The following is a 20,037-nucleotide window of genomic DNA, read 5'->3' on the forward strand; positions in this document are numbered from 1 at the left end:
TATTTACACAAAAACAATTCAAATTCAAAAGATAATAGAGGCACCCCTATGTTTATTGCAGCATTATTTACAATAGCCAAGATATGGAAGCAACTTAAGTGTCCATAAATAGATAAATGGATATGCAAGATGTGGTATTTATATACATATATAAATGCAATGGAATATTATTCAGCCATAAAAAAGAATGAGATTCTTGACTTTTTTTTTTTTTTAAGATTTTATTTATTTATTTGAGAGAGAGAGTGAGAGAGAGAAAGAGCACAAGAGGGGGGAGCGGGAGAGGGAGAAGCAGACTCCCTGCCGAGCAGGGAGCCCGATGCGGGACTCGATCCTGGGACTCCAGGATCATGACCTGAGCTGAAGGCAGTCGCTTAACCAACTGAGCCACCCAGGCGCCCGATTCTTGACATTTTTGACAACATGGATAGACCTCAAGGGTATTACGCTAAGTGAAATAAGTCAGACAGAGAAAGACAAATACCATATGATTTCAGTTATACGAGGAATCTCAAAAACAAACAGACAAACAGTAACAGACTCATAAATACAGAGAACAAACTGGTGGATGCCAGAGGGGAGGAAGTACGGGCATGGGAAAAATAGGTGAAGGAAATTAAGAGGTACAAACTTCCAGTTATAAAATAAAAAAATTACAGAGATGAAAAGTACAGCACAGGGAATCTAGTCAATAATGTTGTAATAACATTGTATGGTCATTGTAAGTGACTACACTTATGGTGAGCATTGAATAATGTATAGAATTGTGGGATCACTATGTTGTACACCTGAAACTAATATAATATTGTATGTCAACTATACTTCGGTTAAAAAAAAAAAAAGTATTCATCTCTGCAGTGCCTCAAACACCACACATTAGAATGGTGTGCATGAGATAATGTGACCTTTTCTCTCAGCCTTTTAACAAAAAGTAGGATTTTAGAGATCATTCTCCAAAGCCTCATGCCAGACACAAGCTCTGCTCCCACCTCGGTCACTTTGGCACTGTCCCCTGTGTCCGTCATCTTCACTGGGGTGGAGCGCTGAGACACAGAGCCCTCCTCTTCCCGGTCGGTCCCAGAGTCATCCTCAGAGCTGCTGGACACAGCCTCCTCGCTGGGGGGTGGCGGGGCGCTGGCTGCCGTTTTACGCTGTAAGACAGCTTCTTCTCTATTGCTTTTGTTCCTTTAAAAAGATGAATATTGATATAAAGCATCTTTAAGCCAAACCCTTGACACTCACTATGTATGACTCTGTCCAAAACCTTAGTGCTAGTGAAGCACAAGAAAATGGCTGTGAGAAACTAGTTCCCGGGTTCAAGTTGTGATTAAGGGAAAACCTTAACGTTTTACCATGTACATGTACTGACCTTATATGAATTTAAGCCCTGTTATAAATTCAGAAAATAGGGGCACCTGGGTGACTCAGTCGTTAAGCGTCTGCCTTTGGCTCAGGTCATGATCCCAGGGTCCTGGGATTGAGCCCCACGTTGGGCTCCCTGCCCAGCGGGAAGCCTGCTGCTCCCTCTCCCATTCCCCCTACTTGTGTTCCCTCTCTCACTGTGTCTCTGTCAAATAAATAAATAAAATCTTTATAAATAAATAAAAAATTCAGAAAATAAACCAGTAAGTGCATGTAAACCAATGCAGAAAAGTCTTCTTACCACTTGGTTACTGTGTCCTCCTTTGGTAAGTGAAATCATTATTTTCAAAATTTATGGTACAATAATAGCAAACTATGTGTTTGGGACATTAGTAAAATTATCTTGCTACAACTTGTAAAACATTCAAGAAAAGGTCAATAGCCAAATCCATGTAAATTTCCTTCCCTTCTATGATTTTTATCAATCACAGCATCAGCTGATGATTTGTACCATAGTAATGAGCAACTGATGAACATAAACTAAATTTTAAAATTTGTGTTATTAGTAAATAACTGTATCTGCTAAACATTCCTACTAATAGTAGGGAATAGATGGGGAAAAAAAAAACCCCAAAACTCAGACTTATAAAAGTATTTACTTTTAGTTCCAAGTACGAGAGTAGTAAGAATGCTGTTTTCTTTTAAACTCAGAAAATAGGGACGCTTGGGTGGCTCAGTCGGTTAAGCGTCTGCCTTTCGCTCAGGTCATGATCCCAGGGTCCTGGGATTGAGTCCCACATCGGGCTCCTTGCTCAGCCGGGAGCCTGCTTCTCCCTCTGCCTGCCGCTCCCCCTGCTTGTGCTCTCTCCCTCTCTCTGACAAATGAATAAAAAAATCTTAAAAAAAATAAACTCAAAATATTTTATAGTAAAATTTTTGGCTTTTATGAAAAATGTTTAATATTTCACTCTTTAAAAACTACTCTCTATAAAATAGACTTAAAATGTCATAGTATTCTGAAATGTTCTAGGAAAGGAAAATGAAGTACTATCTGACTATGGGTTAGATATTATAGAAAATAAGCTAGTTTCTGACTTTCTGCAAAGTAAAAATTAAAGTCAGTGGCATTTCTGTGCCATATAATAATGTAGCTGGTTATTTATGTATTTATTCCAGGAACTCCTTGAATTCTGAATTCCTGAGGACATCTCTTAAATTCCATAGTTTCCAGTCCAAGGCCTAACATGTAGCTATTTAAAGCCACAGAAATGGTATATCTGGAAATGGTAATGTATATCCCATTGCATAAACCACATGTAGCTGGAGTCCAACCAGGATCCCATACACACTCACAAATACAATTAGGACTCAGTATCTACAGTCTAGCCAGGGATTCTGGCCAGAGTCTAAAAAAAAAATCTCATCACTGGGATTATTCAGGTCAGTGGCAGTAACAGATTCTCATGCCAGAACATATCACATCTCACTCCGGTTTCTAAGCATGAAGATGGAGACATGATTTGACTTCCTCACATTATTGGGTGTAACAGTCTTCCCCAAAACAATGTTACAGTAATATACAGAAAATCTATTAATCTCTCTACCTGAGCATATTTGTTTTAATGGTTTCTCAGGATGCCAACAAAAATAAATAAAATGACTATAAATTTTTACCTAAGTATTTTATGTTGTGGGAAACTGAGAACGCTGAGTTATTTATAGGACATAACACATAATATCTGCTACCTGTCCCTATGCCATCTGTGATATTTCTAATTTCAAATAATAAAATGTACCATGTTGCTGAAATTCCTATAAATTCCTTCAATGTTGAATTCTTTAGTGATCCCAGAGCTATGAATAAACCACCTGCATAGATGCAATAAATGGAATGTGCTCCAAACTATGTGACTTGAAGTTATTCTTTTTGGTGAAAATTATATTGCAAGTGCCATATTATTTTACGTGAATCTTTAAAATTTCATTCTATATGCAAATCTTACCCCAATACTGATTTTCCGGTTTCATCTGGTTTACGCACTGTAAATGGACTTGGATCAATGCCAACGGTCTTGGGCATAAAGTCACTGAAGAAACAGGAAAGAAATTCCATATGAATCACTGTCCATCTCCAGGATACTTCTGTTCAATTCACATTCTCATACTATTCCTTCTTAGCCCTCAGAGCTACATATATTCTGAGCCAAATGTTCAGGGGAGCTTAGGTGATCCAGGCCATAAATCCCCATGAACTAATGGCACCAGGTAACTTCAAGCTCTCAGTCTTCACTATGAATTTTCTTCATGATTATGAGACCCAGTGGTTTTGAATTTAAGATTTTCTCTACTGGAACAGAGTTATATCTAAATTGTTGCCACAATGTATACACTTTGTTTATACATCAGAATTACTTTCCAGGTAAAACTAAATTCATAAAACCAATGGCAAAGCATAATGTTTTTATTACACTATACTACTCAGGGAGGCTGACACAATAATCAAAAACACAGGAGTGTTGGAACTGAAGTATCAGCATCTACCTCATTAGGTTGGGGTTAATTCATTAAAATACTGGAACACTTTAAATAGAAACTTTCAGTTTTCCACATACGAAGATAAGCTGAAGCTCCTTCGGCACTGTGTCAAGCCTACCTCCTGATTATTGCTATAACCAGACCAAACTCCTCATAGGTGCCAGAAATACCAGAGTTGCATGGTTTATGCTGATGAGAATTATGGCTTTGGCAAGGATACCGCTCCAAGTGTGACCCATTACATTTTTTGAAGGAAAAGAAAGTAAAATAGAATCTGATCCAGAATGCCTCTTTGACAGAAAATGTTGTTTTAAAAATGTAAGTGGTTTAATTTTTCTTTCTTTTTGAACATAGATAGTCGATCCTCATTATTTGTGGACTCCTTATTTGAGAATTTGTTTGCTCACTAAAATTTACTTGTAACCCCAAAACCAACACTCAGAGCTTTCATGATCACTTGCAAACATGTGTAGAACAGTGAAAAATTAGAGTAACCCAAAGCTCATGTTCTCAGCTGATGGAGAACAAGGCGACACTCTGCCCTCTTGTTTCATCTCTTATGCTATAAGCAAGTGTCCTTTCCATGGTCTATTTACTGCCATGTTTTTCACCTTTTTGTGCTTTTTGTTGGTAACCTCGTTGTCTCAAATGACCCCAAGCATAGTGCTGAAGCTCTCTAGTGTTTCTAGGCACAAGAGAGAGCTGTGTGTTAGAAAGAAAACACGTGTTTTGGGGTGCCTGTGTGGCTCAGTCGGTTAAGTGTCTGCCTTCAGCTCAGGTCACGATCCCAGGGTCCTGGGATCAAGCCCCACATTGGGCTCCCTGCTCAGTGGGTAGCCTGCTTCTCCCTCTCCCTCTGCTACTCCCCCTGCTTGTGCGTGCTCACTCTCTCTCTCTCTCTCCTTCTCTCTGTCAAATGAATAAATAAAACCTTAAAAAAAAAAAAAAGGAAATACGTGTGTTGGAGAAGCTTTGATCTCGTATGAGTTATAGTATTGTTTGCTGTCAGTTCAGTGTTAATAAAAAGTGTTGTCTGCTATGAGTTCAATGTTAATAAATCAACAATATATATTTAATAAGGCATCTTTAAACAGAAACAACATAACATGGTTATGTTTTTTTTTTTTTTAAGATTTTATTTATGTATTTGACAGAGAGAGACACAGCGAGAGAGGGAACACAAGCAGGGGGAGTGGGAGAGGGAGAAGCAGGCTTCCTGACGAGTAGGGATCCCGATGTGGGGCTTGATCCCAGGACCCTGGGATCATGACCTGAGCCGAAGGCAGACGCCCAACGACTGAGCCACCCAGGTGCCCCCATGGTTATGTTTTGACTGGCTGATAAAAATGTTGTGACCCGAGGCTTGCCAAACCTAACCCTGTATTTCCCCAAAGAGCAATGGTTCAGTACTCTCTAATCCAGTTGTTTCAGGAACTTTATAGAACATAACCCCTGCAAATAAAAAATCAACTGTATATACACATATGCATAAAATCATTCATCCTTTGCTGAGTTGAAATATTCTGGAAATGACAATAACCTTACGGTTAAAACTTCTAAACTTTTAATAAGTTTAATTGAAAGTCAACCAAGTAAAAATTCTAAACTTTCCATCTGAAACTAAAGCAAAATATAGAATGGCTTCTCGGAAACAAAACCATAGGATATGTTTCTACATGTACATTAAGTTTAGCATACCTATATCACATTGGAAGAAAATGTAAAATACAAAAATGCAAACTTTAATATAAAATATAATAATCAAGAAGTGATTTGCTTTGTCTAATTTTCTTACTCTAGTCCCATCACTCTTCTAAAAGATGCCACCAAATTCTGAAAAAATGTAATATATTCAAAAGTGACAGACCAAGATGAAGAGTCTAGAAACAATGACACAAGAATTGTGAAAAGGAAGAATGAAGGATATTTACCTGAAAAAAATTAACACTGCTTCCTCAACTATCTGGAGGGCTATCATACAGAAAAAGAACCACACCTGTCCTATTCCTAATAAAAATAATAATATAATGATAGCCACCATTTATTAGTCACCCACCTGCGTCAAGCACCCCATTAAGGCACTTGGCATGTATGTGTATATACGTGATTAATGCACACGCCCCTATCTACATAAAAGAAGAAACTGAGACTAGATCATTTTCTAGGTAGATAAATTAGATAATTTTCTCAGGGTCACACAGGTAGGCAGTGGCTGATCTATGATTCACATCCCTACCTTTCTAGTACCAAAGACTATGCTTTTTTCCAACTAATTTATGCTGGCTCTCGATTTCTATGTTCAATTTTAAAAAGTGAGTTTATTCCAAATGACAAACTAGGACCAATGAGAGGCAGGTTTCAACTTACCAAAGGAAAGAAATTAACTCCAGTTGTCTAACACTAGAACTGACTGCCTCCTGAAGCAGTGGGCTCCCCATCACATGTGGTATTCAGAGGCTGTACAATCCCCGCTAGCAGGCTTGCAGAATGGACTTGCGGCAAAGCAAGACATATCTATACAGACTAGGAAAACTAAAGTTCCCAAATCCTTACAACAGTCTCAGGGCACTCACAACGTACCGTGCTGAGCTTGTCATAGCCAAGCAAAAGGTATCATCAAAACTACTCAGTTCGTATGGTCGAAAGAACTCGTTGTGGATGTCAATCTCTTCTTCATATTTGTGGAATTTCTTCACTATCAACTTCTTTAAGTTCGCAGCACAGATAACTAAGAGAGATAGGCCTGTTACTTGTAAAGTCTTTAGATGACATCTGGCAAACAAGGTTTAGCTCCTGCCTCTAGCACTCATATACTTGGGAAAGAGATGAGATATGTGCACAGAATACACAGTGCAAAACCAAGTGTGACAAGCTCCAAGGAGGCAGGAGGGCCCCCAAAAGTCTGGGTGGGAGGAGGGAGCTGTTTTAGAAATCAAACTACTCAGCTCTGGGTGCCTGGGTGGCTCAGTTGTTAAGTGTCTGCCTTGGGCTCAGGTCACGATCCTGAAGTCCCTGGATCAAGTCCCACATCGGGCTCCCAGCTCAGCGGGGAGTCTGCTTCTCCCTCTGACCCTCATCCCACTTGTACTCTCTCTCTCTCTCAAATAAATAAATAAAACATCTTTAAAAAAAACTACTCAGCTCTTTAAATTCCTTTTTGTTCTTAAATCATGCAGCTATTTCACTAAATTTTCCTTTATATTTCAAATCCTATTTATGGCCAACATTAGACTGTTAAAAGTCCTTTCCTTTCTCTTAGAACGACAAACCTTTGCAATATGAGTTATGATTTTTCCCAGAATTTCAAGGTTACAAATACTTTTTAAAAATTAATTAATAATTTATTAAGAACCAAAAATCATTTGTAATCTTAGTTTATGGCCTTTCCCACCCAAAGTTGGAATACCTAACCATGACTAGATGGGAGTCCTTATGTGGAACGTTCCAGATTGGGAGTCGATCTTACTTAGTGCCCTTTCACAACTGGGAAAACTGGCTTGTTCAAGGTCAGGGGAATCAGTAACAGCACTACACTCTATTTAAAACCGAGCAATTATTTCAGTTGGAAACATCATTCGAATGTATTGTACATTTGAGTTCATTCATTTAACATAAAAATTTTCCTGCCTTTCAGACAAATTAATGAAATGAAATTTAAACTTTAGTGACTAAAATGTACCTTTATATACACATCTATATCTTTTTCCACTGCTTAGATACAGGAAAAGTTTTTATTTCTCCTTGTGAGTGGGTCTTCACTTCCTTCCCATTACCCCCAAATATCTAGAAATATAATCAGTACTAATTTAAAATGGTAAACTAATGTATTATATCCATTAGACATTTCAGGGACATACCTAATAACTATAAAACACAGTACAAGGTACTGGCCTACTTGGATAAAAGAGGTATAACACAATCGCTGCCCTTAAAAAGCTGTCTAAGATGTTACAATCCCCTATTATAGCAGCAACATAAAACTGAGTAGTCATTCCTTTTTAATGAAATATTATATGCAAAGAATTTAATGCTTCAAGCTCATTTAGGAATAATTCCAAAATATGTTGGTATAAAAACTAAAAGAGAAACAGTGTACCTACCTTCATCATACGGCAGTGGTAAATGTTTTATTACCTCTGGTGTCCACCAGTAAGTATAGCTATAAAATTAAAAAAATAAATAAAAGGATAAGATGGACCAAATTTAAATGCTGGCTTTCTATAATTCACTGTGTTGAAGGGGTTTACAGTCTATTGTAAGATGCTGCCTCATACTTCAAAGTTAACTTTTTTATTTTTTTAAATTTTATTTTTTATTATGCTATGTTAATCACCATACATTACATCATTAGTTTTTGATGTAATGTTCCATGATTCATTGTTTGCATCTAACACCCAGTGCTCCATTCAATACGTGCCCTCTTTAATACCCATCACCAGGCTAACCCATCCCCCCACGCCCTCCCCACTAAAACCCTCAGTTTGTTTCTCAGAGTCCATAGTCTCTCAGAGGGGTTCATCTCCCCCTCCAATTCCCCCCTTTCATTTTTCCCTTCCTACTATCTTCTTTTTTTTTTTTTTATAAATATATAATGTATTATTTGTTTCAGAGGTACGGGTCTGTGATTCAACAGTTTTACACAATTCACAGCACTCACCATAGCACATACCCTCCCCAATGTCTATCACCCAGCCACCCCATCCCTCCCACCCCCCACCACTCCAGCAACCCTCAGTTTGTTTCCTAGATTAAGAATTCCTCATATCAGTGAGATCATATGACACATGTCTTTCTCTGATAGACTTATTTCGCTTAGCCTAATACCCTCTAGTTCCATCCACGTAGTTGCAAATGGCAAGATTTCAGTTTTTGGATGGCTGCATAATATTCCATTGTATATATATACCACATCTTCTTTATCCATTCATCTGTTGATGGACATCTTGGCTCTTTCCATAGTTTGGCTATTGTGGACATTGCTGCTATAAACATTGGGGTGCAAGTACCCCTTCGGATCCCTACATTTGTATCTTTGGGGTAAATACCCAGTAGTGCAATTGCTGGGTCGTAGGGTAGCTCTATTTTCAACTTTTTGAGGAACCTCCATACTGTTTTCCAGAGTGGCTGCACCAGCTTGCATTCCCACCAACAGTGTAGGAAGGTTCCCCTTTCTCCGCATCCCTGCCAACATCTGTCGTTTCCTGACTTGTTAATTTTAGCCATTCTGACTGGTGTGAGGTGGCATCTCATTGAGGTTTTGATTTGGATTTCCCTGATGCTGAGTGATGTTGAGCACTTTTTCATGTGTCTGTTGGCCATTTGGATGTCTTCTTTGCAAAAATGTCTGTTCATGTCTTCTGCCCATTTCTTTTTTTTTTTTAAAGATTTTTATTTATTTATTTATTTGAGAGAGAGAGAATGAGAGACAGAGAGCATGAGAGGGAGGAGGGTCAGAGGGAGAAGCAGACTCCCTGCTGAGCAGGGAGCCCGATGCGGGACTCGATCCCGGGACTCCAGGATCATGACCTGAGCCGAAGGCAGTCACTTAACCACCTGAGCCACCCAGGCACCCCTCTTCTGCCCATTTCTTGATTGGATTATTTGTTCTTTGGGTGTTGAGTTTGATAAGTTCTTTATAGATTTTGGATACTAGCCCTTTATCTGATATGTCATTTGCAAATATCTTCTCCCATTCTGTTGGTTGTCTTTTGGTTTTGTTGACTGTTTCCTTTGTTGTGCAAAAGCTTTTTATCTTGATGAAGTTCCAATAGTTCATTTTTGCCCTTGCTTCCCTTGCTTTTGGCGATGTTTCTAGGAAGAAGTTGCTGCGGCTGAGGTCGAAGAGGTTGCTACCTGTATTCTCCTTTTTTGTCTTTTTAAAACATGTTTGTGAAGTTTTTGGCATAGGAGGTCTTCAACATGTTCATTTCCTTCCCAACCCCTTTCTTGTTTCAACTATGTCACAGATCTACAAAAATGCCACGAACACACCTGAGAGTCAAGATGCTCTGATGTTACTGACTTTTAGCTAAAAAATATTTGGGTATACTAAGCCAGACCCTAGGAGCTGCTGTTTATGTCTCCTCAGAGAATGTGCCTGCATTACTCTGCAAGCCAATGAACAGCAGGACCTTGACCCAAGTTCTACCACCAACACTCTCTTGCAAGTGGTTATCTGAGAACTAGATTACTCCCCCCCCCCCCCCCCGCCCACCCCACTGCTCTATGTATATGGGTCTGTGTGTATAGCTAATTACAACAGTTAAGCAAAATCATTAAGTGAATGGATAGTCCTAAAGAACAAGTTCCCTTAGAAAATAGTAGAGGCCCTGTTAATCTTTAACTGTAAATATTCACTCCTTGATTACAGAGGCCAGGCAGAGGAAAGTAGGGAATTTCAATCACCTGGATTTCTGCCAGAAGAGTCATCTGCTGTGAGCCAAGAATCTGAAACATTGGATTTAATACTAAATCAAATTCTGATAAATTGTATTTTTAGGGGGAAAATGCTATATCAAAGTTCATGAGCTCTAGGAAGGGGAATGATGTGAAATGGTATATCAAAGTGTATTAAAAACATAGTTTTTCAGAAGGTTCAAAAGAGAAAAAAAGAGTCTATAACCAAAAATGCTAAAAAGATCATTTTAAATAAATGAAAGGCTTTCTAAAAATAAAATGCTGACATTACAATCTTGAATAATCCCAATTATGAAGAATAGGGGGTATTTAAATGAAATAGGCAACAGAGAGAACTCTCCTAGAGATGGCAAGCAGAATACATAACCAAGGATGATGGAAAAAAGGAACATGACGCCTAATGAACTGTAACGGGGGGAAGTGAGATGATAATAGGAAAGGCTCTTCAAGTTTTGCTTGAGACTGAAGTTATGCTTAGAGCAGTCCTTCTCGAAATTCAGTGCACACACGAACACCTGGGAGATCCTGTAAAATGACAGATTCTGATTCAGTAGGTGGGGCCTGAGATTCTGCATTGATGAGAAGCTCCTGGGTGAGGCCAGAGGGGCCGGTCCTCACGCTGCTTTCTGAATAGCAACGTTTATAGCATGAAAAGAACAGAAAAGGGTTGTGCCTGCTGCTTGTGGATAATTCATTCGGTCTTTCAACATTTATTGAGCACCTACTGTGTGTCTGACACATAGAACAGTGTTAGAAATGCCATGTTGAAAATAATGACAGAGAAAGGAGAGCTACTTAATTCCAGCATACTTTCTATCTTCAACAGTCATGAGAAGTTTCATGCTGGAAAGATAAAAACAAGAGAAGAGAAAAGCATGTACAGCCCAAGAGATCAAAGGGAACAGCAGAACATCGCTAAAAGAATTCAAGTGTTCTGGTATCACTGGGATCAATCATCTTTCCAAGAATGAAGAATGGAACTTACACTAAAAATGGGCAAATGCAGTCTTGACGCTCAAAAGTGAGAGGGTAATAGATTCCAAAAACTACTTATCAATGAGTATGATGTCAATTCCGGCAAGATAACAGAATCAAGTATTACATAGAGATGTGTTGTGAGTAACCTAAAAAGATGATCAGTGACTTCCATGAATCCACATCCAAAATACACCAGTCTAATCTCATTTGCTTTTATCATAGGAGAACCAGACTATCAGATCAGAAGAATGAAAAAGCATGGACTAATTATGTAAGGTGTGTGTGTGTGTGCATGCACGTGCATGTGCACACAGGTGTAAATTCTATTTTGTAATCACTTAATTTTGGCAGAGGAAGAAAATAAAGAAGGTATCAGCTAGTACATAAGGAATTTCCTAAAGAATGTTGCTCACAATTAGCTTACCTAAGATAAAGAAGTAAACATGATAAAGAATGTGTTTAAGCTCAGAATGTACCATGTGGAGAAAAAGAATTAAGAGAATCTGTTAGTGACTTGAAACAGGCCATAGATTTTTTTTCTGAATGTTTCTAAACTTTATTTCTCTAAGCAAGATAAAGCAACGTAACAATACTTTTTAAAAAGTCCAACACCACTGGGTGGGTCTCAGAAGCACAGAAGCCCCTGAGAAATCCCCACCCCAGGGAAGATGAACTGAGATGGATAGAAGATGAGAGCATGTGAGAGGACTCAGCTCACCCCTGCATACGTTTACTCAGAGGAAGAGCACCGGAAGCAGGACAGAAACCTGCTTTGGGACCAGGGATCAGAGGACTGAGACTGCAAGTTGGTGTCACTTCTTCCTTTGTATACAATACCTAATAAGTCAGCTGCTCTTCTCTTCTTTGGTCCCTAGTATGAAGAGTGCTCAAATCCACTGGCTCACTCACATAGGAAGATTAGGGAGGCTTAAAAAAAAGACTCTTTCATTCCCCTAACAAACATGGGAGCCCTCTGAAATAACACATGGACTTTAGCAAAGTAACTAATATTTGTGAACAAGATAAAGAAATGGGGGCAGGAGGACAGTATAGTTAAATGATGACAGTAGAGTAAGTTACATCCATTTAAATAATTCCAAACCAAAAATTATGAAACAATGTTAAGGTAGAAGGAGTTGTCTGGTTGTGTCCCAGAGGGCTCTGCCATCTACCTTATTCTATTCAACATTTTTCATCAAGGATTTGTATTAGAATCAAGATGACTGAAGAAGCTACAAATCTACAGGTAATAGTTAATAACAAGGATATACATTTAAACCCTCTCTTTTGGAAGCAGGCAAAGCATATATGAACATGACCAAGAATGCTTGAATGAACATACAAGAATGGTATAGATAAGGCATGGTAGCAGGCCCTGTTAAAAACACTTGAGAGTTCTAATGGACAGGAAGCTCAGAAAGTCAACATTATGATGGCATTGCTAAAAATAGCTTGTGCAATCTTATAGTTAATGATAAACACAGAGTAACCAGGCCAAGAGGAGTAATGGCTCTAATGGTTCCATAACACTTGGCACCAATCAGATCAAACCGTGACCATTACTGAACCCAGGTCTGGGTACCACCGTTTAAAAAGAACATTGACATGAACTGGAATCCATATGAGAGCATTCTGAATCCCAAAGAGACTTGAGATCACAGTCTGTGAGGAACAGCTGAAGAGAGTGGGGCTATTTAACCTGAAGAAGAGATTTTGGAGAAGGTGTGAACTTGTCTTCAAATAATTAGAAGACTATAAAGTGGATAGGGAAATCGTGTTCTTAAGGTCTCAGCGGCTCAAACTGGGATTAGCAGCAGAGCTCAGGGTGATGTGGGGAAGAACTGTGTAAGTGGACTGTCTGAGAAGAACTGCCTCAGCCAGACACGGCCCAGAGGACAAACCAGGACTAGTCATGCACAGGCCGGACGACCTCTCCCGGGAGACACAGAGGGAACTCACACATCAGACAGTGAATAGAGCCAGGAAGCCGCCCAACTCTGAGTCAATGAAGTAATTAGTGCTTAATATCTAAAAACATCTTGGTGACATGATAAACACTGAATCAATAAATAGCATCTTAAATGATGTATGACATATTAACCTAATTCAGAACAAAGCTTCATCTAGCGGTTCTAGGCAGATCAATAAATGTGGGATTTTGAGTAATAGAAGTAGTTACCTCAAGAGGACCTGGTTTGGATGAACTCTAGTCAGAGCTAGAATTATTCCCCCTTCCCTTATCATTCAATAAAAATATACCAGAATAAATCACTGGTAAACATAATATAAAATACAGGATGGTCACCCAGTTTGGAAACACAAGCTAATACATATAAAGTGTTTATTGCTATTATATTATAATAAATGACAAAATAATATTATCTAAGTTTCCAGATTTTATGGTCATCCTGTATGATTTTTTAATAAATGTTACAACTAGGGAATATATTCTCCTTAGAGAATAATCACAGTACTGACATCTGTTGGATTTGCTATGTGCTAAGCATTTATATTATCCCATCTGATGCTCAGAAAATGTACAAGTTAGATGGTATTATTATGTCTATTTTACTGATAATGGCCACTGAGACTGAGACCAGTTATGTAACTTGCCCACAGTCACACAGGTTTTAACTGGAGGCCTTCTCTCCAAAGCCTGGCAGCTTCAGGACTGTGTTGATTCTGTGTCAGACCCAGTACTAGGTAGTTCCCACACATTTTTTTTTTTTAAATATTTTTTTTTTTTAAAGATTTTATTTATTTGCAAGAGAAAGAATGAGAGACAGAGAGCATGAGAGGGAGGAGGGTCAGAGGGAGAAGCAGATTCCCTGCCGAGCAGGGAGCCCGATGCGGGACTCGATCCCGGGACTCCAGGATCATGACCTGAGCCGAAGGCAGTCGCTTAACCAACTGAGCCACCCAGGCCCCCCCCCACACATTTTCTCACTTAATCCTCAAAATGACCCATGAGGTGTACATAGTCCTCTCCATTTTACAGATGAGGAAAAGAATTTCCAGAGTTTAATAGGTCAGAGGTCACACATTGGCAGAAATTCTAACTCAGCCCCACCCAACCCTGAAGTCCACGCTCTCACCCAGTTAACTGCCTCTGGCTAAACTATTCATTTTATCTGAGAATTATAATATTAACTGTCACCAAAATAACCAGGATAGGTGGGTAACACCCAAAAGTCCAAAATAAAAACACTGAAATTTATCTTACAGTATTTGTAAGTACTGTTTATGAGCAATATCTACTGTTGATAGCATAAACTGATTTTTGGAATTGTGATATTCTGGAGAAAAAAAAAAACCCCACAAAAACAGGAGACCAAACCAACTGAAACAGCCATATTATCTACTTTGATAAAACTTTATTTTCAGTGGCAGGCTTGTAGCTGATTCTTGCTGAATCATCTAATGAGCTGAATTATCTCAGTCAAGACACATTCTCTCTGCAACCTCAGTTTCCTTTTTTTTTTTTTCTAGAAAATGGGGCTATAACAGCAGCTTCTTTTGATGTCACAAATAAGCTCCAACACTGCCTGCCTTAGTTATCAGTTATGTAACTCAAGGTACGCAAGTGGTTTAATGTACACTTGTAATACATGAGCTAATTTCTGCAGTAAAAAATTGAGTTTTGGTTCTTCCCAACCTTTGTGTTAATAGCTTTAATACTGGAAGGTAATATAAAATTTCGGAAAATCACCCACATTTACCCATAGTCAACTGCATCACCAGAGCTAAATATGGGTTATTTACACTCATCTCTCACCCAATAAACGTAATTAGTTCCACTTTTTTTATCAGCAAAAATTCAGAGGCAATCATTTAATGTGAAAACCAGCAGTGCTTCATTAACAGGGAAAATAAACTCAAATAGTAAGTTGGTTATTCCAACAATAGGCACTTACAAGAACAAATCTGAGAAACAGAAACTCTGACCCATCCCTATATATTCTAAGCACTCCTGAAGTAACAGAGAATTTGGTAACAGCTGTAACATCAGCACTTGCTAATTGTCCAGTTGCCTATGGCCTGTCCACACAATTAAGCCCAGACTGGCAGTGACCCCCCTAGTATTTGGGAAGCACCGCTGCACAAAATAAGGGCCATATTAAATTGATGCTGTGAGAAAAAGCATTATGAGAGAACTTGACATTGTAGGCTTCTGAGCGGAATGCACCAGTCTCCAGCCTCCTGTGTGTGAAAATTTTGCTCATGTGGCAAAATTCACTATGTTAGTACGTGATGCCTCAGTTAAAAACACTCAAGAGTCTTCTCACTAAACCCTCACTGAACCCTCACAATGACTCTGTGAAGTGTGTCCCATCATTCACATTTGCAGGTAAGAAAAATGAGGTGGGGAGAGGTTAAATAATCCAAGGTCACACAACTACAGAGAGTCAAACTGACCCAGAGACCACACTACAGGTAAGTACTTTATTTCTTTTGAGAATATTAATATCAATTCAACTGTCATGAAAAGAACTTGAAACAGCTATTGACTCTAGAAAGGCCTGAGTAAAAGGAGATGTGGAAGTGGTGTCTGCCACCAGAGTCCCTGCTTTAGTTCCCTATCTTCACCAGTGTCACCAAGAGCTGGTTGTGCTTCCGGAAAGAAAGAACATTAGAATTCCAAAGTGATGCTGCTTGGACCCCTCACTTGAAATACTAAAGACTGGATCCTTAAATGTGAGGGTTCTTTCAAGTTCCACATTTGTAGGAAGCACTCAGAAATATGGTTTGTCTTAGTGGAGCTACAACTTATGTTCAGTGATGAAGTTTTGGAACTTTCTATCTTACGAAAAATGCAAGCTACCAATTATTAATGACAATTTCCCAGATGTAGTTATCAGGATACCAACAATATGGAATTCCTCACAGCAAACATGTAGTAAGACTGACTATTTAGCCTATGCGATTATTGCTCAAAAATGAAAGCCTCTCATACTTAAAGTAACATCAAATCTGAGTTTACATAGTAGACTAGAAGAAAAATACCTTCTTCTTGTTGGTAAAAGTCTCATGGTATTTTTATGATGCAAATAAAAATCTGTTGGGAGTTCCCAGAGATGAGGTTTCCCTTCAGTGGGATGAAAAACTCCCAGGAAGAGATTAATGGAATCTTGTCTATCAGCATCTAAAAAGCAAAAATAGACATTTTAGGAAATCACTACTGAGGTATACAACTCAGGAGAATGTTTTCTCAGGAGGAGAAGAGTACAACTGTGATTTCATAAAACATACCTTTGAAAATAATAGTATTTACACTTCAGAAGTCATACACATACACAAAATCTAAAATAGTCACTAAGATTTTGAGAATTAAAATCTTGCTTCCAAATGTTTCCTTTTTGCTCCATTCCTTTCATAATCTAGAGGACAGTGAACACACTGTCGTGAATTTTGAGACTCTTAAAAATCTTCAAGAACTGCCATAATACCATAGTGATTTTATTTTTAGGATAAGAGCACATTTTCACCATTCTTTAGTCTACCAGAAACAAATACATCTTCACTTTGTTACAATGACAAGCAGAGACTGTCAGAAACAAATAAACAAAACGATCCAACGCTATCCGTATTCTGTTGCACAACCTTGAACAAGTTGGTCTGCATAGTTTCCGCTTCTAATCCTTGAAGAGATATTCTCCATTTCTTTATTTTCTTTTTAAAAAGATTTTATTATTTGAGAGAGAGATTATTCTCCATTTCTCTAGCAGAAACAATGTTTACAACATTTTCTGTCCCCTCAGCTGTGGGCCTGGCCCATTCCCTTCTGTGTCTGATAATGAAGGCAGAGTGGGCACATGGATAACAGCCTCATTCTAACTATTCAACCACTCCAAAATTACTAACCACATATGCACATATATTGTATTTCCTTCCTTTTCTAATTATATTTTGGTAAAAATGATGGTAAGCACTAAAGGGTTTCATGAAGCACCCTTCCCATTCTGCACTGCCCCCCCCCCCACCCCAGCATCCTTCATTGTTTCCCCTCATTTCCTGCCTTCCATTCTTGTCTCAGAGCCCTGTGTATTCAAGTTTGGGGCAGACATCCACAATTAAATAATACCCTCTTTCTGAAAATGAGCATAGAACTAAAAAGACAGCACAGTAGAAATGACTGCTTCCGAAACAAGATAACATTACCATAAAATCAATCTTCTTCCAACAGCTATAGTGAACACAGATATCTCTAAAATTAGCAACATTGTTCTCATTGGACTATTTGGTCATCTCAGCAAAAGCAATAAATGAAATATGGCACATCAAACATGTATTAGTGTTATTACTTTTTGACAGGAAGTGTTCCATTAAAGCAGCATTTACCTTTCAGGCCAAAAGTAATATATAAAAGGGATGTGTTTATATGCTGAGCAAATCTGGGACCTTTTTGCCACTTCTGAGAGAAAACAAGTATTAAATGATGCAGACATTACCACCCCAATTTGCACCCTCTTTACACAACACAGAAGTAAACATACTGCTTTTTCCCTAAGATTTTATTTATTTATTTATTTATTTATTTATTTATTTAGAGCAGGGGGAGGGGCAGGGGAGAGGGAGAGAGAGAATCTCAAGCCAACTCCACACCGAGCATGGAGCCCAATGCAGGGCTCGATCTCAGGACCCTGAGATCATGACCTGAGCTGAAAGCAAGAGTCAGATGATTAACCGACCAGGTGTCCCCATACTGCTTTTATAGTAATTACATTCTGTATGCTTCCTGAATAGCCTTAATGGCACTTAATAATTCATACTATGCAGGACCTACCTCAAGATATCTTAACCAACTGAGCCACCCAGGCGCCCTCCCTACCTCAAGATATCTTAATACTATCTAGAGAAGCTTTCCATTTTCAGCCATATTTTCAAGGAGGCTTTCATCCTTTAAACCTCAGAGTTGCTTCCCTTAACTTTTAACAAGTATGATAAAATGTGAGATGTGAAAAACCTAACCAAATAAAGGATATTCCTTCAAAGGATCATCATGAAGACTTGCTGAATGTGCTGCTTCTATAAATATATATCTATGATGCATATGGTCCCTAACTAAGGACTCTAAGGCCAGTTTAATGAGCCTGAGGATCTTTTCCTGGCTACTCTTGACTGTAAATAAGACAACAACCCTCAGGAAGACAGTAGAACTTTGGATATGGACAAGAGCTTAACATAGGTGGGTTCTCTGTAGTTGTGGATAATAAGAGGGCAATGATTACCTATTTTTGTACTCAATCATGCTTTAAAGGAAAAAAGAGTAATGTAGCATTCACACTCCACTCAAATAGCTAAACACTAACCAGTTTTATTATGTATGTATTAAATAGATCAGGTTTGAATATAACAATTCTTATTATTTTTAATTAGCAAAAAAAATATTTTAGAACTAGAATATTTATTATTCTAATATTAAATTAAGTTTGTGATGAAGTGGCCTCTGAAATCAATAATGAAAAAGAACACTATTCAATAAATAGTACTGTTTAATTACTGCAGGGGAGAGGACAATAAAGTTAGATCCCTACTTCATACTATATAATGAAATAAATACCAATTAAATGTGAAAAAGACAAAGATCAACACTCTAATAGAAAAAGAGAAACATGCAATTTTTGAAAGTCAGAAAGACAACAAACCTACCAAAATTCAACTTCACTAGTTATCAAACAAATGCAAATTAAAACAGAATACCATTTTTTACCTATTTAAGCTGGCAAATACTTATCAAAATGGGCACTTCCATGCTCTGCTGAGGGAACATTAACTGCTATACAGTATCCTTTCTCTAAGGCAATTTGGCAACACAGGTGTTCCCTGCTTTCTGAAAGTCTGCATTATGCCACTCTGCTTGGGAAAGACCTACATTAGTACCTGCTCACATTAATGGAAAGAAATCTGAAGAGGATTTTAACTTTTATGAAAATAGCTGTTACTATACTAACGCAGGTCTTTCCTAAAAGCAAAGTGGTGTAACTCAAACTTCTGGAAAGTGGGGGGATACTCCTCGCTTTATGCCATTTCAGCTTACCGAAGTTTTCGTGGGGTATATACACACACATACACACATATGTGTGTGTGTGTAAATACATATGTACTTATGTATAGATAGATATAGATATTTTCAGGGCTTTAAATATATATACATATGTATTTATGTATAGATATTGTCAGGGCTTTAAATATATATTTTATTTTATATATATTGGTTTGAGATATATATTTTATTATATATATATTTAAAGCCCTGACAATATCTATACTATCTGACCTAATAAATACGCTTCTGGAATTTCCATAAGATAACATCAAAGATATGCAAAAAAAAAAAAAGTATGTTTAAAGATGTTTAAAAGGAACCTAAATGCAAAATAATAACTAAATAACTAAATTACGATGTTTCTAAAGGATAGACTGCCATAAGGCTACTAAAAATCATGTTGTAGAAGAATATTTAAGGTCATAAAGATTACTCACATTATCTAAAAGGGCAAAAGCAGAACATAAATATTACGTGTAGGGAAGGCTCATGTTCTAACTATGAACAAATGGCTGTCTCTGGAAGGTGAAGATGATCTGACTTCATTGTGAGTTATTCTGTACTTTCTATAATTAACACATATTACTTTCATCACTGAAAAGAAGAACTACCCTTCATTCATTCACCCAAGAACCTACTATGTTCTGCACTAGGGACACAGTAATAGACAAGACTGACTCTGGCTCTGGGTGGCAGCA

At 38.1% G+C, this 20,037-nt stretch overlaps 1 protein-coding gene across 1 annotated transcript in view; it reads right to left on the reverse strand.

Moving 5' to 3' along the window:
• The window catches only part of FIG4 (FIG4 phosphoinositide 5-phosphatase), a 121,114-nt gene that overhangs the window by 41,290 nt on the left and 59,787 nt on the right, over positions 1-20,037 (reverse strand). Inside the window, exons 16-20 of the mRNA XM_021693354.2 lie at positions 16,297-16,435; positions 7,998-8,056; positions 6,478-6,625; positions 3,366-3,449; positions 990-1,185 (exon numbers count right to left, since the gene is read on the reverse strand). Coding sequence (XP_021549029.2) covers positions 990-1,185; positions 3,366-3,449; positions 6,478-6,625; positions 7,998-8,056; positions 16,297-16,435 — 626 coding nt within the window. The remainder of the gene's footprint in view (positions 1-989; positions 1,186-3,365; positions 3,450-6,477; positions 6,626-7,997; positions 8,057-16,296; positions 16,436-20,037) is intronic.

Source organism: Neomonachus schauinslandi, chromosome 8 (genome assembly GCF_002201575.2).
Source record: "Neomonachus schauinslandi chromosome 8, ASM220157v2, whole genome shotgun sequence".
NCBI lineage: Eukaryota > Metazoa > Chordata > Mammalia > Carnivora > Phocidae > Neomonachus > Neomonachus schauinslandi.